At 29.3% G+C, this 26070-nt stretch overlaps 1 protein-coding gene across 10 annotated transcripts in view; it reads left to right on the plus strand.

The window, feature by feature from the left end:
- Positions 1 to 26070, plus strand: part of LOC116766655 (tropomodulin-1) — a 42823-nt gene that overhangs the window by 10450 nt on the left and 6303 nt on the right. For 4 of the 10 annotated variants that reach the window (XM_061521713.1, XM_061521715.1, XM_032656626.2 and 1 more), the window contains exons 1-4: positions 3663 to 3998; positions 22340 to 22492; positions 24425 to 24592; positions 25046 to 25169. In XM_061521713.1, coding sequence (XP_061377697.1) covers positions 3888 to 3998; positions 22340 to 22492; positions 24425 to 24592; positions 25046 to 25169 — 556 coding nt within the window. In that variant the 5' untranslated portion in view covers positions 3663 to 3887. Of the gene's footprint in view, positions 1 to 3662; positions 3999 to 22021; positions 22120 to 22339; positions 22493 to 24424; positions 24593 to 25045; positions 25170 to 26070 lie in introns of those variants that run through there. The other 6 variants (XM_061521719.1, XM_061521718.1, XM_061521720.1 and 3 more) reach the window with 3 other exon arrangements.

Below are 26070 nucleotides of genomic sequence, written 5' to 3' on the forward strand. Positions count from 1 at the left end.
TTTTAAATCGAGAGTATGAATCATGAAAAATATGAAATATGTTTACGTACTTTGATAGGAACCAGTCTAACAGTAGTTCCGCGTATGAAAACAAGATGGCTCTGAGTGTAGCAAATCTGTTAAAATAAAAATATGTCCACTTAACTAAACTAATATAATAACACATGATTTTATTAAAATAAGTCAATAAGTATGAGAAGCTTTTTGTTAATAATGACTTAATGACACTTGCCCTATCTTAGTTCAAAAAATATTATGAAGTAACCGCCCTCAACTATAATGTCGAAACCTAATTTATCTTTAAACAAGTCTGACCTACATGATAACAATGCAATAATAGTATTTATTTTATTACTCACGAAAGTCGATTAATCTATCTGATTAGTTTACCGCTTGCCAAGAACGGATTAGCCAACACATATTGCTCATAACAAAACACAGGACCCTGCCAAAACAAAAACGCAATTTACAATAACTGGACATTATCGAGAAAGTTACTTTTATGTCCACTTTCAATGTGTAAGTCCTTACAATATTCACAAACATTCATGACAAATTAATGTATGGTTTTCGTTTTAAAAGCCTGTTCTGGATGCTACGGTAAGGTATATACGTTCCTTATTAACATAAGCATCAGATCAGTGTTAGGATATGATGCCAAACATTTGCCAAAATTGAAACTTGTAATTCTATAGCCTTGAAGAAAATTTATCATATAATATTTCAATATAAGAATAATATTTTTAAAAGGGATATTAAATTACTATTCTAACACCCTTTTGTGACTCTTTATTAAACTTGACGTAAATCTTTAAAAAAATAATAATCCAATGATAATTATGTAGATATTTAATTAGCTGAACTTATTTAATAGTACTTTTTATAGCATTGTTGACAATTACATAAGGAAGTTATTGAAGGAAGAATGGCAATTTTGAATCATATGAGCTCGCAAGCACTTCTACGTAATCAAGACTATAAAATTATATTTACTTCCTGCTTGTCGCAATTGGATGCACTATGACGCATTATTTTGACAATAAATATTAACTGAGATGTGCGAAACTAGCGAAGCGCATCTTAAAGGAAATCCATAATTAGAAAACATCAACGTAATATATAAACGATCTCGAAATGAATTTCGCGATATCCCGGACCTACGTCAATATTCGCGGTACCATGCAAGATAGATATATCTTTTGTAGACGGTGCTCTGTGCATATTACAGGTTTTATATAATTGTTATGGTTTTCAAGGATTTCGAATCACAATTATTAACCTTATAAAAAATTATTATTGAAACACATTTTTGCGATTCACTTTGCCGTGTCACACACTCCGTATTGAAAATTCAATTACAAATGTACACAAAGAAAATTCATCATAATGTAATCCCTTTGTTTATATCCTAGTACCGAAATAAACACAAAGAAGTACATAAATGAATTTAGTGACTTAAGTTACCTTTTATCTTTTGTATTCCAAATATGAACAACTTTGGCTTGAGGCCAATTTGAACATATACCTTATCTGTTTTTTGTTATTTGAGATTTTCGTTAGACATAAATCGAGAACATTTTTTTTAAATACAAGTATTTTAACTTTTCTTATCATAACTAAATACCACAAAAACATTGACATCTAAATGGGTGCTTATAACACACATGTGTGCAACAAAGGAACAGAACAAATTTTTTTTTGTGTGTTAATAGTAGCAAAGTCTTGAAAAAGTACATGATAATGATGGTGAAACAAAAATTATTTATTTACTTTTAAAAGAAGTTTGTTGTAATCATGCCAACGAATAATATTATACGGAATGTTATATTTTAAGAGCCCAATGTCATTACAATTTTACAACAACAGCCCTATAACAACATATTTCCGCGTTTCAATCTAATTTTATTGTGATATCTACACATGTCACACCGTGTTGCGTGTTGCGAATTATATACGTTCGGTTAACACATTTAAATGTGATAAAATTTAGAATGTAATATACCAATTTTATTATATCTTTTCTATCGTTTCTTGACATGCGTGACAACGTAAAGGCCTATAAGATTAAGTAAGACAGAGTCACGACATTATCTGACCGAGCTTTTTTTTCACTATGTGGGCAACAAAAAGAAAAGGTGCTTCATAACTAGAAGAAGTCTAACAGATTAGAGTTTGAGTGAAATATTTAAAATCTTGTTGCAATTGCAATGCAATTTCTAAGTCATTATTGTAAATAAAAAAAATCTATTAATATTACTTCAACTGCTTGGAAAAAATACTCAAATACTATATTGTGATAATAATATATATATATATATATATATATATATATATATATATATATAGTCATTAATTGAATATTCTATTCATAGAACATAGACAACTTCTTTATGTGGTAGATTAGATGGTTAATTTTTTTTTTTATTTTTAATTTCAATGGGTAAGGTCAATGTCGATTGAGAAGGGGACTTTATGTTTGATGTGACAGTTCAATTTATTTTAATTGTACTTGCAGGTAAGTCACATTGGATGACGTCAGCTGGAAGATGAAAACATCTCAGAAGCCAAACGTCATGTAACTTCTTATGAAGTTTTAAAAAGAGGACAATTTTTTGGAAGGTATGCTTAAAGAGACGAAAAAAACTTACTCATTCAGTGGCATTTTCTCCTGTAAATCCCGAAAAAAATACACATTACTGACTAATATATGGAAGTTTTGAAAACCCTGTACAAAATAGAACAATTGTATAGTACAGAAAGTCAATGCAAGTTCCTTTATGAGTTGTTAGATATTTTAAACTTAAATTTAAATTCAGGTCATTCTACTAAATTTAAAAAAAACAAGACTCACGGTTCCAGTTTCAATATCGAGTTCCCTTACAGCTCACCATCTGTTATTTAGCACTCGCACACTTTACGGTAAAGTACAAATTTTAAGAGGGCTACTGTTCAATCGTTTATAAAAATCCAAAATATGGCAGATATGACCCATATTGTAGCATACTAGATGAAATCCTTCCTTATTCTAACTAGAAAAGATTCAATTTTCTATTAAACTAAACGTTTACTAGGAAATCTGGTAATTTAAATAAGTTGCTACATGCAATAAGAAACTTTATTGATAAGAGCATAAACTAGTAAACCGTGCTAAAGTCTATGGAAAATGTGGCACAGATTTATCGCGGAGTATTAGGAGAGCCGAGTATTTATATTAAGTGGAAAAGCTGTCGGCTCCTACGCCGACATCGCTTTTGGACGGCTGCAAACAAAATGTTATTTTAAAAAGCAAAAAAAAAAACTAAACGGAATAAAGATATTCAAAAAAATCATCTTAAGACAATAACAAAATCATATTTTACTTTTTGTTGTGGATATCCATTCTGATTGGCAACTGTGAACAAATTAATTATTTCACTAATGAGCAATTGATTACGCGACATGTCTCGTTGTATAAGAATAGTTGTATACGTTATAAACAATTACTTATGTATCCAATAGTGACTATTTTAGGATCATAATAATCTGTGAAGATTTTTTTAATTGGATTTACGTAAAGACTACGGCGACAATTCGCACTATCGGCTAGATCGTCCAACTAATAATAATCACGTATGTGAAATGTTTTGGCTGCTGCTTTTTGTTCGCCGCGGTTATTTCAGTTTTCCAGTAGGTTTCTGAACAGGAGCAACAGTGGCCGTCTCCACGGTGGAGAATATAATTATAATAAGTAATCAGTTCATAGCTAGTTCAGTGCAATGGATGTGCCCAAAGACCACAAGGGATAACACGAATTCGCAATTTGAATGTAGGAATGTTACGTGTTGAGTGCTTAACAGCGGATGTGTTCAGTTTTGAGTTTTGTGATACCAGTGTGAAAGTCCAGTAAAATGACGGAATTTTTCGGTTCTTGGAGCGACAGCCACGACGTTGAGGAAGTGGAAGAAACTGTTGAAACAGTGACCACAACCACGACAAGGAGAAAAACTGTAGTTCCTGATGTAAGTCTCAAAAGCTCAAGACCTGCACAAGTTGCACGTCCTTGATCGTGAATAGCGCAGGTGTATTTTTGAAACAGACATTTATTTAGAATTGCGTTCCGGGTTCTGGAGATAATTTTCAGTCTGACTGACTTTGATCTTTGAAATTCTGTATCGTTCCCATATATTCTGATGTAATATTCACATTCTAGTTTGTTTTTATTGGATTAGTTACTTATGACATCCAGTAGATGTCACGGGCGCTGTCAGAGACACGTAACACTGATAGAAACCACGTTTTATCAAGGTGAAGGCGATGCGTGAATGTCAAATAAAATCTCTTTTATATAAAGACACAATATTTCTATGTCTAAAAATATAAAATTTGTTACTTCATTGGGGAATATGCAAAAAAAAAACAGATACATGGAAACTATAATTTAATACGCTTCTACACTTTCAGTATAATAACAAAAGTTTCAGTTTATTTTATGCATTACTGAAAATAAGTGGGTGGTTGCCATTATTTAGTAACACATGTCATCGTTTATGCCTAATTAAATTAATTAATTGCTTCCACCGTCCAATTATCTTAGTATTACGAAACCAAAATAAATTTATTAATTGGGATATGGAAATTCCCTTGATTACAAAGTTACTATACAAGTGAAAAGGTTCCTAAAAATAATCACTTGAACGTCACCTGTCTCAAACAAAGACAACTATTTAATTTTAACTAAACAGACCATTTACTATGTTAATGTAGTGTGAAATATATTTATTTATGTCGACATTTGCTTTGAGATTTAAAAATATAATTGGATTCAAAATAAGAGCACTGAACATCTGTTTTTATGAAGATGTTAAAAAATAATAGCAAAGAAATTATATTTTCATTTCAAAAAGACTATGTACACTTTTAAAAACCGCTACTATAGGCAATTATGGTAAATGGACTCAGTAGCAATTTATCCAAACCTTTATTTTATTAATAAAGGTGTCATTTCCTGTTTCTTGGTCGCCATCATGTTTGGACACAGGGCGATCATTACGCATATTACCACGATGGCTTAACTATATTATTACTGTTATAAGGATACCTCCAAATAATAAATATTAGGCACCCTATTCACTCTCTAATTTTAGTAAAATAATTAAAGACTTATTGAGACAGAACTCAATTTACAAATTCCGGTCTTCTTCGTTCTAATATTATTTCTTTAAGACTTTCTACAGAGGATTTGACTCTCCAATACTTAACAATAAAAGACTGCTGTCGGTCACTTATATGCCAGCTGAGAGCATTAGTCTCCCAAAACATACTCGTTCTATGGTTAGGCCTAAACATACCAGAGTGTTACTACATGTGCCATTCCAGGTTTGCCGGTTATCTTGAATTTTGTACGTCTAAGCTGTGATCGGTACCACCTAAAGCGAGGGATCAAGACGATGTCGAATTACTACTATCACGTCGTCGGAAACTAATAACCTGAGTTGAGCTCCTTCGTTGAGTAAAGGCCCCTAAAACTTCAGCTAAATGAGCGGAGTAAGATTATCGCCACCTGCTTTCCAATCGGTAACGGTACTTTAAAGCAAGCGCTTCCTGCTGGGACTCAATTTTTCCATAACATTTCGTTACTGACCTAAATGGTAATTAAAAAAATTATCAAAATAAAACAGAAACAATTTTATATAAATAATAAAGTATTTATTTGTCTACCTTCTTCATCGTACCTTAACAAAAAGTTATATACTCCGAACTCAATGAACGAATACTTATATTTATCTCACATAACAAAATAAAAAAAATAATGATCTTAATAGCCTTCATAACAAGGTTATATTACACTACATAATGTTTTTACTCAATCAATATTGTATCTAATAATAATTAATTATTGTAAAATTTAATTTTCAAACTGTTTGTAATTTAAAATTTATGGATTTTTACTAATTTCATAAGAGAGTATATAAGATCTCGATTTTTTTAATTTATCTGTCTGTCTGTTTGTTCTATCTAATGTCTATAACAATTGGATCTGTTTTGACAGCAGTTTCCTTTGCAGGTAGGTAACGTTATAAGAAGTAACACAGACTAATGTTTAAAAGACTTTAATTATTTAATGAGAAAATTCTTGTTTCGACCATATGATTGCTGTTTTTACTCCTTCCATTGTAGTTAGATTTTATTTATTTATTTATTTTTTATATAAAGAGTAGACGCCTTGAGGTAGTCCCACTGTCATGAAGTCGGGATCTAATGAAAGGATGCAAAATAATCTAAAGTAACTCCTAAGCATCTCGAATTATTATTAATAAGCAGGTAAAGCCGCGCTCAACAGCTATTTGTCCTCAATTAATTTAATAAAATAATATTTGATATGTATCAAACACAAACTCTTATTACATGAATACTTGCATATTGTCAATTGTGTTTACTTTATTTATTTCGAGCTAAACTTTCAGCTAAAAACAAAACACGAAAAAGTTACTTATTACTTCAATATTTCAATTATTCAACCTCTCACATATAAAAAAACGATCAAAGTCAAACTATATATTATAAAAATTCAAAGTCAAAATCACTTTCATATTTATATTATATTAAAGACAATACGCCATGCCAAATGTAATTCTATCTGAAACCGTGATGGCTGAAGTCGTGCGACTAAAATCGTGACTTTGTGACTTGTATAGATGATAATATCTAATTATTATTTCCAATACGTGGCACGATATGATGTGATAGCACTTCTCATGATAAATACTAATGTCTCCTTAAAATAAAGTTTTTGATGATCGTGGCAAAGTACTCGTTAGGTACAAGTACTGGTAAGTGACATTCTATATTAACAAAGCCCCCTGTGAAAAATAAAAGTTTATTTCAATTTGGTTCTGCAATTTTTTAAACACATTAACTTTTAGTGTCTTTTTTTAAGTCTCGGTAAATCTTCAATTATTTATACGACAGAAGTATTGAATATTATCTTAGAACAAAAATGTTATTATATATACTATGTCTATTTTAATTACTATAATGTAATTAACTTTTTATAATATTGTTACATTTGTTTATTGAAGGACTCCATAAGGCCGTGACTCAAATGTTTTCACGTTCGCTCTATTCGCGTACTCGCTGACGGCATTACGACACTTACATAGCTTCATTTGTTATGTATTTTGTTAATTTAGGTGGGAAAAATATCACAATACATTGGCAACACTGCAACGTAAATAAATTTAATGCAGCTCAAAGAACTAATATGCCAATAATCGGATGATTAGTCCTGTAACAAAATTAATCAAATCAAATTTGAGATCTAAGATTTTCGCGAGTTTTATTCATTTAAATGAAACTAGTATTATTCGGATATACTACGCGGATTTTATTATTTAAAAAACTACATAATCCCGACGTTTCAGTTACTTTGCAGCAACCGTGATCACGGGCAGACATCTCGTCGTAGTATATCCGAATAATACTAGTTTCATTTAAACAAATCAAATTTGATCACAAAATAACAAAATGTGATATTTTATTGCACAAATTTTAATAAATCTATTAACCATAAATTATTAGAAAGCAGAATATGTAGGTAAATATAGCTGATTTATTAAGCGGGTGCTCTACATCCTGAAACATTGTATTGTTTTCCTCAAACAGTGTTTAGTGACTGTTGAAATATTAAACATTAAACATTTTAAGGGAGGCAAGAAAATAGTATAGATAAAAAACAGAAATAAAAATATAAAAGTATATAAAATAACAAAATAACAGAATAACTTTTATACATATCAATAACTGTTTTGTAATTATTTTAATGTTAATGTTGTATTTTTATTTTAAACTTAATGTTATACAGAAATTTAACAGTCAAAATGAAGAAAACAACAAAAACTTTCGTCATAATATTTCTTTAACTTTGAGATAGGAATATGAAACAATATTTCTTAGGCATAATATATTTGATGCAAATAGAACTGGAATGGATAGCTTTAAAAACTGAAAGTATGGGCATCTCTAAAGTTGTAGGTGTGTACCATCGGGGTGAACGCACTGGCGCCCTCAAAGCCAATGTTTATATTTGTGGAAACGCTACAAATAGGACATTCCTTGCTACACCTCGCTAACCCACTTGCACGTCGATTGTCTGACAGGCGTCTGCAAGTTCAAAGGTGGATTTTCTAATAGGTAAATGTCATTGCCACACCTGAGAACAATCTTCCGAATACAACCTTCAACAATCAACAGTCTAAGTGCTTGCCACAACTGATCGGTGTGGAAATCAAATATGCCTAACACGGCCCAATACTTCGTGAAATCATTTTTGTCTTATAAAAAATAGAAGAACTGCTGAGGTTATTACACGTATTAATAAAACTACATTTATTAAATTTATTTCATACAAATTCAAATTAATTCAAAGTTGTCTTATTATTCATATATTAAATTTCGTACAGCAATATACAATCAGTGTTTGGAAAACAGACTTAATACACAGCTTATTGCATGTACAAGCCATATTGTCGGGATTTACACCTCGGCTAACTAATACCACAAATATTTAACTATAGCACTCAATAGCTCTACACTGGGAGCTATAATTGTCAGACCAAGACACAGTATTTCGTAGTTTCCTTATTACAGTGGGCGTATGAGCGAAGGTAGTGTGAAATTATGCACTCAATAATGACGTCTAACTAAACGCAATACGGTATAGTTTCATGTGAATGAATTTTGGTCTCATAGTTATACATCAAACAGCGAAGATGTGTCTCGATGACAGGCGACGAAAGCGCTAATTGCTTGAGACAACCAAACTAAATACATTATGTTTGTGAGCCAAAATACAAAATTTTATGATCTATACGCTGTATTTGCATTTCCGAGAAATTATAATTTCCCCCAGCGGAACTACAGAGAAACGTTGACATGGTAAAAATTAAACATAACAAAATTTACAAATTATTTCATATTTTAACATTTTAAAAAAGTGTTTCCTCATTATTATATAAATGCGAATTTATCAGTACTTGGAATGGAACACGAATATGAGGAATATGATTTTATTTTCGAATACATTTCACTTTCAGTAAAATATCGCTGACTTTTTTTTTCAGTTAGTAGCTTATATTTTACGGAAAATTTCAAAATTAAAGATCATTAAATCTTATAACGTTTAGGTATTTGCGAATGAGGGATAAACTGGAACTTATTTTTAATTTAATTTACCTATGGATATAAATTAGGTACTTATCAACCTTTCTTTTATAAGAAGGGGAACTCGTCTAAGATGGTTCTTGAGTTAAGTGAAATAATCTTTAAACTTAGTCTTATAAATGATCAGTATAGCTGAATATTTTTTGTAAATTATGTAGAAAATTACAACAGTTAACTTAAATATTGATCATATAAATTATGTGTAATAAACGTATCTGGCTTATATCAGACTTGTTTTAGATAAAATAAGAAAGATAGTATAGAATTTATATATAAGTAGTTTATAATTAAAGTGCAGATTTTGTCTGTTTTTATAGAAAGAATAAAACATAGATATTTTGCAGTTTTAAACTGTTACTGTTTTCATTAAACATACTCATTGTATTAAATGTACCTACTACCAGTTTTACTTTTTTATATTTTGTGATACTGCAAGTTTTAAATGTTATTCCTTCTCATTGTCGTGTTTAATATTCAAATTACATAGACGTTCTCGATCCAAATTCAACTGAATAATATTATAAAACTCGGAGAAAGATAAATGTTATCCGTTTTTTTCTATTATCATCCATTTGTAGATATATAAATTCAAATTTTTCAGAATTAAGTTTCAACGATTCAGTTCAAGACAAAAACTTATTCGGTTACATGCATAGTTATAAAAATAGATCAAAACATTATTTTTTTTATTCACATCCTAGGTTTTGCAGACACAGATTTGAAATGTGTTCGAAACATATTATAGAAAATAGTTAATTTTAATTTAATAAAAATTAATATTAGCATCACTTAAATGTAAGAAACTAATCTTTAAAAATAATAGAGTTGGAAATCGCATGGCACAACCTCCTATCAGTAACGACTTTCTTGAACTTAGCGAGCGGCCGCTTAAAATAGACTGTCCCGCTCCGCCCCGCGGGATAGGTACTTTTTTGGAAATCAAATAAAAGCTGCGCTATAAATATCATATCAAGCAAGGTTGGATAAAAATAGACAGGATATAAATACAATTACCAAAAATTTTATCTGCTTATTGATTAAATAACAGAGCATGTATTATTTTGTAACCAAATAACTATAGCATTTAAAATACGTATTTCTGTTTATAAAGTGTATTTTAGATATATTGATAATAAATATAGTGCTATTGACTGTCTCGTTAATGAGCTGGCGCAACTGAATTAGCAAAATCTCATCGAAAAGAGATTTGAAGATGCTTTCACGTCAGCACTCGTATGATTCAGAGCAAAATAGCTAACGAAGTTCATTACCCTTTTAAATAAAGGGGAGTGTTGAAACTGTCTATAGTGTCGAAAAAGATTCTCGAGTATTCTCATGCTTACGCTGCCGAAGACGCACATTTATTTCAATACGATAGTAGAACCTACCGAGGCTTAGCAAATACATACTAAAACTAATAATTGAAGTAATATTTTCTAAGCATAAAAGCCTTTATTTAAATGGTTTTAAATAGTTATAAACATCTATAAAACGTTATAGATATTTATAATTAAAGTTATAGATATTCATAATTAAAATTATAGATATTTATATTCAAAATACAGACTAAAATCATCATTGAGCATATTCGTAGACTATTTATAAAATTTCAATGCTGGTAACATTGGGTATGTGATGCGTCAATAGTTAGCCTCCATGGTCTGTTGTAAAGATCATTACGAAGTACTTAAAATTGATCTATTAATATTCAATGAACCTTTCATGACAATGAACACTTATCATTGTCAGTTTAGAAAAACGAATTTATACTGTCGATGATAAAATTCATTTTATTTTAATAATTATAAGTAACCTTTTTTGATCATTTCCAACTTTCAAAGTTTCAAAATGTCAGACCGAAAGGTTATATTTTATTAAAATTTAATTAATTCAAAGTGAGTAATAAAAAACAACTGATTTCTAATTCTTATGTCGTGACAACTTAAAGGTTATATTTCTCTGAAAATATACGTATGTAATTTACGACATCTAAAAATGTCGGAAGATTTAAAATGATCGTAAAAATCTTAAGAGAAGCAATACTTTTAAGATATTATAATAAGTTGTAAAATTATAATTACTTTTAGATATATATTTCGTTATAAATTTTCATCGCCATTAGTTGTTGCGTGTAAAATAAAATTTTTATCTCCGTTGTAAAACAACAGAGAAATAATATAAAAAAATTCTAGCACACATCACTTTAAATCATAGCTGTTACTTATAAACCCTTCATTTGTTAAAAAAAATCATATATAAAAATAAAATCAATTCAATAGTTCTTAAAATTAATAAGTTATCGTCTAAATTATATTAACTTTTAGATTTTATAGACAATTCTTTAAAAAAGTATTATTATTACTAAGCCATATCATAAATAAAAAAAAACCATTATGTAATGAACATTTAATTTCATTTCACGATAAGTTATATTTTAGCTTCAAGTATTCTATCCAGTTTCACCAGGTATAAAACATTTTTCATTCATATTGCTTACACAAATCTTTAATCTGCTACATATATCTTATTTATCTACAAAACATCGTCAGCATTGAGAGTTTCAAAAATATATAATCCAACAAATACGTGACACTTGAAAGACATCAAAATTATGATTGAGATTCTAATGATACTCGATTTAGAAGACTAGTGACATCCAAGGCTCAGAAATCAGTCATAACGCTCCAATTTACTTTGATGTCGACTACTTGATACGAGTTATCTGCTAAATGTACCTAGACCTACATTAAGATAGGAAATGACTCAAAATATTTATTAGTCTTTGGAGTGGGCGTCAGAAACCTTGAATGTGACCGTCGGGCTCGCCCGCCTATTGTATTGTTTATTTAAATTTTTGTTCTCTTGTTGCGTGAGATCATCCAAACTCATTTTTACTCTATTTTATTTTTTTAGAAGCATTCATCTTAACACAGAAGAATAAATTGTTAAAATTCTAAAGGATTATTAACGAAGCCGTATTAACTATGAACTAGCAGCAGGTGTATTTCAAAACAATTAGTTATTTTTAAAGCAATTATTTATAGTAAGAAGGAAACCATTCTGAAAATAACTCACTATAACGTTTCTCCGTAGTAGTTAATACATTGAGGTTTCACAGTAGCAACGTTTATTGATGTACACAGACACGGTATTCATTGTTATAGATATCATAACCTTAAATTATTCTTAATAATGACACAAAGCAAAAATTTTGAAGCGGATTTATATTCATATTTCATCAGTTTGATGAAACGGTAAAATAGCCACAAGGCACAAAATTTACGGCCTCATAAAAAATTGTTATTAAAGTAAAAGTAATCTAGAAATTTTTTAATGACAGTTTTCTAAACACTTTGATTGTCATATTCAATATTATTACCCTACTCATTGAGCGTGAAAATCTTCGAAACTTGCCAGTCGAGTTTTTTATATTATAATTATATCTTTAAACTTGAGTATAAAAACTTTTTCTTAGTAACTGACTTTGTTGTAACCGTGAAGCGAAAGTAAACTATGTACTACAGAAGTCATGATGACCACAGTCCACAGCTAACATGACAATTACATAAAAAAATAATAATTGTATGAGTAATTGTATGATTGTTAATAATTTTGACAGATCAAATAATATATGTATTTGTCTATGAGTAGGTTATAGGTTATGTCTTGTAATATTAACCACAAAGAACGTGTTCAAGTATAACGCGGGCTGAATCTAGCACAGCGTATTTATATCAATATTCAAAATTTATGAGTTCTTAACAAAACTATAAAAATAAACAAAAGTTGTTTGAGTATTTTCAATCTCAGAACCAACACCGTGTGAATCAGCCTTTGTAAAAGAAAAGTTTTAAATGATACTGTACGATATGATATTTATCTTTTAACTTAAAAGTAAGGTTAAGTTAAAGACTTGAATTTAAATTCAAATATAGAATATAAAATGAAAAATTAATGATACGAATAGTATTATTAACTGCAACCTCTGTAATATCGTGATAGTATAATTTGTTACCTTCGGAATGATGCATTCCAAATGTTTTATAAATTTGAATCTTGTTGCTGTCGTTAAATATTTTTCTTAATTTTCTATTTTCATTTTTACTAAAATAAAAAATATTCCAAAAGGTCCTAAACCATTGCTTTAGATTTTAAAAGAAGGTAATTTCAATGGGAGAATATTTTTGAAAACAGAAGCACTCGAAGAGTTATACAAACACAAACTAACAGAATTCGTTTTTAATTATATTGTTTCCGAACAAAGTAATTTTCGTAATTATTTACATTAATAGCTAAGTGCTATTAAAAGACGGGAAAATTGCATCACAATGAGTCACTTAGTAATTGTTTCAATATTAATTGTTCAATTAATAACTTTACCATCTAAGCAAGTATTTAGGCAATCCAATTATTAAAATGGTCCTATAGAACTAATACAAAATTGCAAAAGGAGAGGTTTTTAAATTTTGTTTGAAATTAGAAGAATTTTTTGTTTTCTTCTAAACTGACATTTGTATACAACTAGGTACTAGCCCCTGCTTTGCACGGGCTCGTAACAAAAATATAAAATAACCTATTTAATTTTGAGAATTATTAAACTTATATTATGATAACTTTCAAATGGTACGTCCGATTTAAATGATTTAAAGAGTATTTTAAAGATACTGGTGTAGGCTTTTTATTATATTTATTATTAAATTATATATTAAAACTTTTCTCGAGAATCACGCTATCGAGTGGTGAAAACCGCTTAACAATTGGTGCATTAGTTTTTCTGTTTATTGCGAACAGGCAGACAGACGCGGCGGGGTACTTTATTTTATAATATGTATGGATAGATATACATAGAATACTCTCTACCAGTATTTAGACACCACTAACAGACGATGAAGGAAAACATCGCGAGGAAACCTGGACTTATAATTTTATTTAAAATCGCCAATCTGCCTTGAGCAAGCGTGGTGATTAACTCTCTAACCTTCTCCATGAGAGAAGAGGCCTTTGTTCAGCAGTGGGCTCCGATAGGCCGATGGCGACGATACATAGTATAATGAATTTTGTATTCTACTTTAATGGTATGATGTACTTATATAGAGTAGGTATATGTTGTACGAAAACACAGAGTACAAAAGCAATTTTTTTTTCACTTACTGGCTTTTATAAAAAGAGGAAGGTCTTGATTGAACATATATTTTTGTTATTTTCTCATTTTTACCTAAGAAAACATTTTTTTTTTTTGCTTAAATAGTCTATGTATGGCAAATATTTATTAGTAAAAGTGGACGATATTTTTATAATTAAATTATACATAATTATATACATATCATATAAATCACACCTGACTTTGATTATCGTCTTTATATTTGAGGCTCTATACATGGAAGGAAAAGATGAGATTTATTTTTCAACCCCTAATCAGGCATAGTACGACTTATCGACCACCTACGTATTTGGAGTTCTATAAGTGATCTTTGTCTTTTGTTAATTCATAAAACCTTTATTTGATAACCAAAATTTGTATCTTTCGTATGAAGCTAAACATTTTTTACTAAACTATTCATTTTGGGAAAAATCATTATTCTTAGAAAATTGTCATTATATGCCCTATACACCTTTGACGGTAGTATGATGTGGACACCATTACAATTATACAAGAGATAATTTTGAAATAATAATATGATTGTAAATTATTATTATTTTTTTATAACAAAAATAACATTCTACGTCCTTTTTAACAAAAATAACATTCTACCTCTTTTTAACAAAAATAACATTCTACGTCCTTTTTAACAAAAATAACATTCTACGTCCTTTTTAACAAAAATAACATTCTACCTCTTTTTAACAAAAATAACATTCTACGTCCTTTTTAACAAAAATAACATTCTACCTCTTTTTAACAAAAATAACATTCTACGTCCTTTTTAACAAAAATAACATTCTACCTCTTTTTAACAAAAATAACATTCTACCTCTTTTTAACAAAAATAACATTCTACCTCTTTTTAACAAAAATAACATTCTACCCCTTTTTAACAAAAATAACATTCTACCTCTTTTTAACAAAAATAACATTCTACGTCCTTTTTAACAAAAATAACATTCTACCTCTTTTTAACAAAAATAACATTCTACCTCTTTTTAACAAAAATAACATTCTACCTCTTTTTAACAAAAATAACATTCTACCCCTTTTTAACAAAAATAACATTCTACCTCTTTTTAACAAAAATAACATTCTACGTCCTTTTTAACAAAAATAACATTCTACCTCTTTTTAACAAAAATAACATTCTACCCCTTTTTAACAAAAATAACATTCTTCTAGCAGTAATTTTTTTTTATCATTGATTTAAATAAAGTCACCGCTACAGTTTTTACAAAACAGTACATTTATTGCCGCAGCACCATGTTGACCATAAAATATTCCGTCGCAGGACAACATTTCAAATATCTATCAATTTGTGTCATGTTTTCATCCGACATTAATATGTCCATTTGAGTTCAAACTATGCAGTTCCTAATCAAAAATAGGGGAATGGAAACATATTATAAAACGACGGAGGGCTTCTTAACATAATAACTATACTTAGTAAGTCGTCGTATTATACACTATGCCTAAGCAGAAACTGAGGCATAGTGCATAATATGACGACTTTTTGTCTTAATTTGAATATTTTTTAAAAAACAGACCTTACATATACATTATACAGCTAAAAATTAAGAACACACCATATTTAAAAATATGTTATAATGCCAGTGCACATGGGGCCTGATTAAGGGTTAAATAACCACTTATTTAAGATTTCTGTTAGTTCCTGTTTTTTTTTGTTTTGTCATATTGAAGTTTTTCTCATAGTGACTACTGACTCATTTTTCTCATACTGACAGATAACTAAAGCCATCACTATTTTGTAATAGCCGTATATGTGACGTGGCCAATCGATTACAATCGACTGCTGATTTTCCGGCATTTGATGAGCATAAAATTGTGAACTCAAACTTACTGTTCTTTAGGAGTATAATTATTTTTAAATGTCTATTTATGATTCAAAATGTCTATATTTAGTTAAGTGTTTTTCATTTCTTGTAAGACAGGATAAATTAACTTTGTCTGTCTTTGTGTTTGTCTATGGAGTTGTTTGGACTGTCTATTAGTCTACGGCTTGAATTTCAATAGACGATAAGCTCTTTTTATAACGCAGAAATATTTATGAGAAATAGGAATAAACCCCAATAACTTAAAAACTTACATTTTCCTATCCTAAATATTGAATACCGCCTAGAATTATTATTCATTAAGAATTCAATTAGGTAATATAATTTTCAATAGCATACCTAAACTTAGTACTTCAAGACATCATGAAAATAACTACCTAAAACTTCATAAATGAAAAATCTATTAACAATGTAATAAAAAATGTTTAAAAAAAAACGACATACAAGAAACTCGTTTAAAAAGAAATTTTTACAGTTAAGAGAGCATGATGTATTGTTAACGCGACAAAACTGGTTGTGTCGTGTAGCTTTTTTAAATTTAATATATTCGGAATACACTATGAATCTCGGATGTTACAACTTGGGATTCAAATTAAGTCAAACTAGGCTTTTACTCTTTATTTATACAGCCATAGGTGCTTTCTAGAATTTGATACCTACATAAAAAACCTCTTTGTATTTTACCGAACACAGAAATATAAAAAAATCTACTAATTGTAAGATTACTAAAATACCATAACAAGAAAGACGTAAAGAAAAAAGTAAAAGTAATCAATTCGTTACGTGCAAAGTAGAACAGATAACATGATACTTTTACTAGTTTTTAAGATGGCTGCGCTATCTATAGGTAGTATAAATTATAATGTTACTTATATAGATATAAATCTACATTAATGAAAATAAATAATTCGTTTAGGTAGCATAGTAATATCGCAATAACTGTAATAAATTACGACATCGTTGAAGAGATCAACTCATAGAAATTTCTAAATAGAAATAAGGAATAAAGTAAAATGGCTCCATCGCAATTTAGCTGCGTAACCAATTATGATTGCATGTTGGACGATGCGTGACGGCTATAAGCTGTAATTTTTAATAGACGCCATAGTTCTATCGTTGCATTAATTTAGCTAGTTTTTTTTTTAATTAAAATTAATCTGAATACAAATACTATTACTATCTATACTATCTATTGATTGCTTACTTGGAGTAACTAGTATTATTTACTATGCGAATTAAAGTTTGTGAGTCGGCCACTTGTGTAATATAACCGGTAAACAAAGAAATCTTCTGTCATTACGCTTTAACGAGTAACAAGGCACCTCATGTCAAGCTGCACTGGTTAAGGAACATCGTAGAAAATTAAAAATATACAAAAATATCGCTTTTATCAACATATAAATAAGGGCCATACTTGTTTGAGGGTATTTTGAAGTTATGCAAACATACTGTTAAGTGTCTTGACGATACCAGTTCATGAATAAATCATAAATCCGTCTTGTGTGAATGGGTTACTAGATTTCCTGGCATATGTGCAAGCATGAATAATTGCACATACATTCGTATACACTAATTGATTAAAATGTCTGCAACTTTTATATCTATACGTATTGTTAACAAGTTTTTTCATTTAGACGGCAACCGGCAAAATATTACGTAACAACGATATGTATATTAGCAATAATAATAAGTAAACTATTATCTAATAGATAATAAATTAAATTACGTAAATAAATATTATGTGAATACATTATACCAAAATATATAAAAAATTCAGTTTTTAAAAATATAATGATCATTCTAATTCATGAACCCGTGAAACCCGACTCGTTTCCGAAATCAATTAATTTAATTTAACAACTTTTCAAAAATTCTTTTTATGGAAGTAAATTTATAAAGTCGTCTTGTAAATTACGCACTTACCTGATAATAATATTCAAGTATTTTTAAAAAGATAAATATTTTTTTTTATTGTAATGTAGTGTATCTATTAATTTAAAGAAATCCGATTTATCTTGCTACTTAAAAGTTTACCAATAGATAAGTCAATGAGCTAAAATCAGCTTTTTGTAGATGTTATTAAAAAAGGTAAAACTGCTTCTTAAGAGGTTTAATTTAAAATTGAAAAGCGTACAGTTTATTTGTTAACTCAGTCGCCCATTCATCACATTAAGAATTCCAAGCGTATGAATTACTTCATCTTAATAACATGTGTACAATGTGGTAGAAAGTTGAGACCTTGTGAATTTACAAGCAGTTCGGAGCCTACAATAGTAATTGTATGATAACGCGCTATGGTGTGGAGAAAACTTCGCGACTTTCAACTTGTTGGAAAGTAACATACATCCACACGTGGTTTGAATGCAGTTTTTATTCGAATATCTTGATTGAAACTTTTATGTCAACCTCATATGTATTGTATTTAAAACATAATATCAGTATTTTGTACAGAAAGAAACATTTCTCAGTGTTAAAAATTTTAATAATGTTAATAATGCTTGATTTACACAAACTTTATAATTCTTCAAACAGTTCTCCAGTCTCTAGTTTTTTCAAAGCCTCATTCTCCTCGATAGCGATTCTGGCTTTTAATTTCGCTAATTGACGATCTCGTAAGATTTTTCTCTCAGCTTCCTCTTCACGCCAAATTTCTTCTTGTTTTTCATATCTCTTTTGTTTAATACGACCATAAATTATACCTGCAAAGAGTAGTCCAAATCTTAGACCCCTGATCAAAGGAGATACTAAAACCGGAGGTCCATACGGCAGTGACATTTTGAAACTATTATTTTGGACTTCACGTCAGACAATATTAAAATGTCATGTGACATTTGACAAGAACAGAAAAAAATAACATACATCATAATCTGTAAACTCTTTACAGAAATCGGTAAGCTGGACAAGTCCATCACTAGATTGTAGGTCAAGTGCAATAAAACAACAATAAAATTATTTTTTTTTTGTTCCGGAATAACATTTATGTCGTTCGGAAGGCCAGTGGCCGGAGTGCAGCTAAGAATACCGTTTGTCTCTAGTGTGGTGACCACCAATTATAGCAGGCTGGCGAGACGCCAGTTAAAGTGCCAACGTAGCGTGGTCAACAGGAACAATCGTTTATCGAATCAATCAAATTCAAACATAGTATTAAATATATCCAGACTTATTAATGACAACAACTTAAAGTGTAATTAATTAAACATTTATATCATAAAGTTTAAGGACTAGATAATGAGAAATGCAAAATTTAATATTAAATAAACCACCAGAATATTGGACAGTGTTTACAAAATTACAAGTATTTTTTTGCTGCAATATAGTTCTAATTTTCACTTTTACGTAACCAAAATAGCCTTGATAAAAGTTTTCAGAGCTGTCATCTGTTGCTGCATATTCACTTTTCATTTCTCAGCTAAGGTCTTAAATTTAAGAAAATTAATTTATAAAATATCATAAAACATAATTATTTGTAGCTTTCGCATACTATTATTATAAAGTTTTCTAATTTCATACGAATCTTTTTACCACTACATAATTGTTAGCTTTAACAAGTTGCATGAAACTATGGTTTTCGTTTATGCTATCCGACCCAACGTTTTGGTTACTTTACAACAACTTAAATTTGACATGAAATCGAAAAATCAAATTTGCGCAAAATCATCAAAATCATATGGGTTACCAAAATTTCATTAATGAAATGTTTCCTTACGCCCTAGTGTGATCTAGATTTATTCACCTACATACAAACTTGCTAAACTTATTAAGGATACTTTATAATAAATCCGGGGACAAATTTATTTGTGAAGGATTCCTACCAGTTTGTTAATAACATTAAACTTTTAAAATTGATAGACAAAGACAGTATTGGAGTTTCGATGTACAATCATTATGTTTTACTCGTTTACCTGTTGTTTAGTGTAGATAACAAAAAGAAAGCTAAAGGATAAAACTGTGTTTATAGAATACACAGAGTTACTTTAGCATTGTCTAAAATCGTGCTATTTTTTAAGGAAGGATGAATTCTATACACAACTACATGGAGTTGTAAAAGGTTCACCAGTGTTCTCCGTTATCGCTGATATATCCTTAAAGCACTTCGAATCGTGAACTCTTTGCTCTGCTACGACTAAACCCATGATCACACTATCACAATAATAATTAAAACGTTTTTCTTTCTTATTCATGTTAATTTAATTAATACTAACATTGAATACACTATACAATCAACGGCAACAATATTTCAGTTTTTCTTGACGTGATCGTAATAAGAATCCTAACATTCCTCTAGGTACTACTGTTTATAAGAGACCCATATATATATATTAAGATAGGTATCAATGGGAAATCAGAACACACTAGCCATTTAGCTACCATCTGCTCGGTTTTGTTTTTGGTACCCCCATACCTACGAGTTTCTCAAAATCTAGAGGCCGTCGCAAAAAGAAGCATCTTACCATCAAATAACCGCCTGTAACTTGTGAGCATTGTAGAATCCATGGTAAGTCACTAACAGTTGAGTGACAACCTGCCGTTTTACTAAGGGGAGTTTTTGACATTGAATTAAAAAAGTCATTATTTCAAGGCAGTGTATGACTGGCAACTCGGACTTTTGTAATCACACCACTAGACGCTAGTGCAGTACGTGAAAATACTGAGAAATCGCTAGAGATCACAAAAAACACGATTAACTGACAGACACTTTGTCTGCCCGTTATCACGGTTTCTGTAAAGTAACCTAGACGGTGATCAAAATGTATTATAATAAATCCAATAGTATATAAAAAAAAAACCATAGTTATATTGAAATGTGTAGGTACTCGTGAAGATCTAAATATATGTTTATAAATTAAAAAACTACATCCACTAAAAAATAAACATGAAGTAAAATTAAAAAATACTATTATAGCTATTATTAAATTAATTTTAAATGTCCTCATTTGTTTTAACCATTTACAAATGCGTTTGAATAACTAATAGGAGATTTTTATTGAATTTTATAGCAATTTGACTTATTATTGTTAGAATATATAAAAATAAGCATTAAATGCATTGTATTTATTTATTTAGTTCAAAGAAATGGAAAATAGGTACGTGGAATCATAACAGTTTTATTATTTTATTGGCTTGACGTTGAACATCATCCCACCCACGTCTAATTACATCCTTTTATATAAATGAGAGGGCACAAATATAATAAATAGTTTTATATCATAATATGATATTTATTACGTTTGTTAAAATTACGTATCTAATATTAATGGGAATTAAAATACCTTGTAAACCAAATTTGTGTTAATAAATTAGAAGGTCCTTATTGTAAAAGTTTACGTTTCTGAAGATTTCTATTATATAAAGTCATATATATAAAATCTTTTTTAACTTACGGTTCTTTTCAATTTAACAAAATGAAAAAATACTGTAGTATCAAGGTGAGGCTTTATATAAGCAATGGCGTAATCTTCTCATTGTGGGTAAAGTGCGATACACAAAAAGTCATGAGTTGTGACCTCGTGTAACAATTATATTAGAATGCATATTGTATTAAAAAGAAGGTTCTGAGTCAATAGTAATTTAAAAGTGAAATACCTATCTTAAAAATAAGAAATATTATATCTAATTTCAAAAATATATAAGAAATGTCAAAACTATTATTATTGCTAATATGAAATGAAGTTGTTTCGTTTATCGTTTTAATTTTTTTATCTAAAAAGTTGATAAGAAACCGGTATTTATTCTTTTCTTTTCAGTATTTGACAAACTTCCCTAGCAACTTACTTTCCTTGTCACACTTGTGACAAACTATCATGGTCTCTTTTCCTCTTCTTACTGTGTTTTTACGTACTGTTCCAGTCCGTATTCGTTAGTTGAGCAGTAAAGTATCAAGCGAGGTTCATACTTTAAATAAATTTAATAGAATATTAAGATGTAAGGAAGAATTCGTATAATATATTTATATAATTTGAGAAATATTAACGAACACTTAAATGAGTAACTTTATAAGGCTGTAGCCATGAAATTTATCGATTAATTAACACTGGGTGTGGTGTCGCTGTCAAATCTATGTTTGAAGTTTTAACTCTAATCTTTGTTGTATTACTAAAAAAGTGATTTTTCAGTGTTAAGTGTAGTGATTTGCGTTTTGCAGAAGTCGTCCAGTACAAAGACGACAACAATGACGACGCCGGCCAAGCTTTATGGACGCGAGCTGTCGGCGTACGATGAGGTTGACGTTGATGAGTTGCTGTCCAAGTTATCACAAGAGGAACTCACCATGTTGGCTAAAGAAGTTGATCCAGATGTAAGTACTGAGTGTGATCGGTTATTAACCATTGAAGATTGGATAAAAATCCATTTCGTAAATGCAACAAGATACACTTAATACTTCTATTAATATTTAATCAGGTGATGATTCAAGCTCATTTTTATTTATATTTATAAATTAGCAAACATAAATTTACATGGTAAATTATGTTTGGTTATATAAAAGACATGTTGATGTTATGCAGTAGAAAAATCTGTTATGTTAATAATAATATGTAATATCTTGTATAATCTTGTGATCCTGTTTTCTACATAATGAAATAATTTTACACTCAATTTGCAAATACACTTTCTTTGAGTTGAGTAGAACTCATTCTATTCAGTTCATTTGTGTTTATAACCAAAATAATTCTAGTTTGCACTTAAATGATTGGTAAAATCACAATTTTTGATTTGACAATATGTCATAAAGTCTTTGTATAATTCGCTACTTATCCAAAATATTCACCACAATAAGATTCAACCTCAATTCCTAATAAGTTACTTAAATTATTAATTTTATAGTGACTCAGACATTTTAATTAGATTTGAGTAGAATGATGATATGTTACTGTATGAAAGACTAAATTTGTCCTACAGGACAATGTTATGTTACAACATTGTCACAATTGTTACAATGTTACAACAATGTCCTAGTAAAGGTTATGAATATTAATTAGTAATAAAATTATTTAATTTATTTAATAACAACTCATTAACAACTGTAATAACCAATGAAGGTTACTTGAAAAACCCTGAACATTATCTAATCATCGTCAACTTAGCAGCAATAGTGATAATTGGGTATAAAATTACAAAGGCATGTATATAAAATGTTTTTCTATGTGATATTAAAATTCCCATTATTCAAGACAGTATTCCAGACAGTATTGTTACATACATTTTCTTCTCTAATTTATAAAATTTTCTTTTCTAAATAATTTGTAACAAGATTATAGATTCAATTATACAATTTTTTTCCAAATCTGTCAAATGTAATTTTTGTTGTCATTTAGATTTACTCAATCACATAGGATTTTTAGTGCTTGTGACTTATAAAGATTTATTGTGAATTTGCATAATTTCGCATGCTCTGTTTGCTCTATAAATTGACCATTACACTTTTAAATTAAAGTTCTACTCTTATTGTTTCGCTTAAGATATGTGCCACAGATATTTTTATAATGATTACTTTGAAAGGTTATTTATAATTATAACCACATCTTATAAATACTTATTTTATTTTAACTCTTCATGAAAAGAGGAGTGTTATGAGACTCGTGTTGATGTGTGTTTGCCTGGGGCATCATAAGTCTGAAATTGATAGACCAATTACAAGAATTTTATTTATTTTTTCCATTAGAAAGCTAGTTTCCATGAGTGATTGTTAGATATGTTTGAGTTATATTGTTCAGGAGTGTCAGGTCTTTTCCAAAATATGTAAGGCATTTTTGGTTTATGAATACATAATGAAGTGCTTCCCATAATGCACAGGTTGTGTAATAGACAATAATATATAGGCTATCTTTTAAACTTAAACAAATTATTTTTTATTACTTTTTTTGAGTAGCATTTATTGGTAATATCATAATTGATATATAACATAATATTTAATCAGCATGATTAATTAATTCAATGATATGATAAGTTTATTAAATGAAAAAAAAAAAGATTATTTATTACTCAGAATTAATGTATAACTTACACTATTTGATGTAAACTCCTTATTTGTTTACAAAAATAATCTTATGTCATGTAAAATACAACATAAAATTTTAATTATGAATATGAAATATTATGTTATGAATGTTATTTTGTATATATTGTATAAAATTTACCATAACATATCAAATCATTATATATGACCATAAAAATTACTAATGTATGCAAAAAATAATAAATTATTAATCAAATGATTTATATGTTGCAGGACAACTTTCTCCCTCCCTCGCAGCGGAATAACTATGCATGCGAGAAGGACCCCACCGGCCCCCTCAACAGGAAGAAATTAATCGAACACATAAACAAGCAAGCCTTAGAAACACCCGATAGGCCGGAAGTCAAACCATATGTCCCCGGTGTTGTAAGGGGTAAAAAGGTAATATATTACATTAACATCCACTAACTTCAAAGATAAATATATATATTTTTTTATAAATAAAATTGTTTTGGCTGATTGCTTTTAGAAATTGTGATATGTAAATTTAAAAAAAAATAATCAGACTTAAGATTACATTTCATAAACCAAAATAGCTTACAGTATTCTAATTTAGTTTGATATCAGTACAATTCTTTAGATCAGAATGGCTTTGAAGAAATTAAGCAAAAGTTACATTGATTCCTCCTCCGTCCAAATATATTTTCTTCAATTGAGAATTTGGTATTTTTAAGGCACAAGTAAAAGGCTTTTATTGGGACTTTCATTTCCACGTTCGTCAGATTATAAGCAAGCACTATCCAGTCAGTAATTAACTAGAACCTCTGCTAATTACTCACCAATCACTTTTAACCACACAGCCAAAAAAGCTCATATAAATATGATAATTTTCAGTGGATTCCACCACCGCCCCCCGAGAAAGTCCGTGATGCTGAAGAGCAAATCACTATAGATCTGGGTGATGAATATGAACAGGCACTCAGCTCCGCCTCCCAGGAGGAGATTATTGATCTTGCAGGTATAACATGCAGATAAGTGTTACTATAAACAATTTCCGAGTTGCCAGGGTTTGTATATTAATGTATTTAAGGATGAATGTTGATGCAACGTTAAAAACATAGTTAATTACTGGTGATTCATTAAAACCTTCATATATTTTCGAGAAAACTGAAAATTATATTGTAGACTACTATATGTTTTACGTTCTCACACTTCACTATAAATTACTGAGAGACAAAGAGGAAGTCTTAATTTGCAAATATTGGTTTCTCTTATGAAATATTGTGTTGTTTAATTGAGTTTAGAGGATAATGTAGTTAGCAAGTTGACATGCAGAACTAATTATTATGAAGTCTCTTATATATATTTTTCTTCTTAGTAAATTTTACAATATACTCTACAATAGTTTTAATAAATATGACCACCCAGTAAGCTCTAGAAAGTATTTTAGTGTTGTTGGAAGGACTGTCAACCAATCTATGTTAATAGGTTTTTCAAGATTTTGATTAATGGTTTTTAATTTTTTTTTTCCATTCTCAACAGTTTTTGTTCTGTAATAATTATGTAATCTGTATTATGACAACGTACTTTTTAATACAATTATGTAAATATTAAATAATTGGTGACATAATTGAGAATTTTAAACTATTAAAAATATATTGATGAACGAAATTAATAATATGTCTCATAAATATATTATAACTTGCCAGCAACTGTTCAATGAATGTAACTCAGGCTCACATCAAAAGCCCTATGTTTAACGAATGCAAGAAATTTACAAGTTTCATATTAAATCTTTTGTAATAAAATTCTTTAGGAATTCGCGACAGATTGGCATTTGTCCAGTCCTCTAATTGATGATCTTAGTCTTGACATTAACACATTCTCTTTATATACAATCAGTTAAAATGTAGCTTGAC

The sequence above is a fragment of the Danaus plexippus genome, chromosome 10 (assembly GCF_018135715.1).
Source record: "Danaus plexippus chromosome 10, MEX_DaPlex, whole genome shotgun sequence".
NCBI classification, from domain to species: domain Eukaryota; kingdom Metazoa; phylum Arthropoda; class Insecta; order Lepidoptera; family Nymphalidae; genus Danaus; species Danaus plexippus.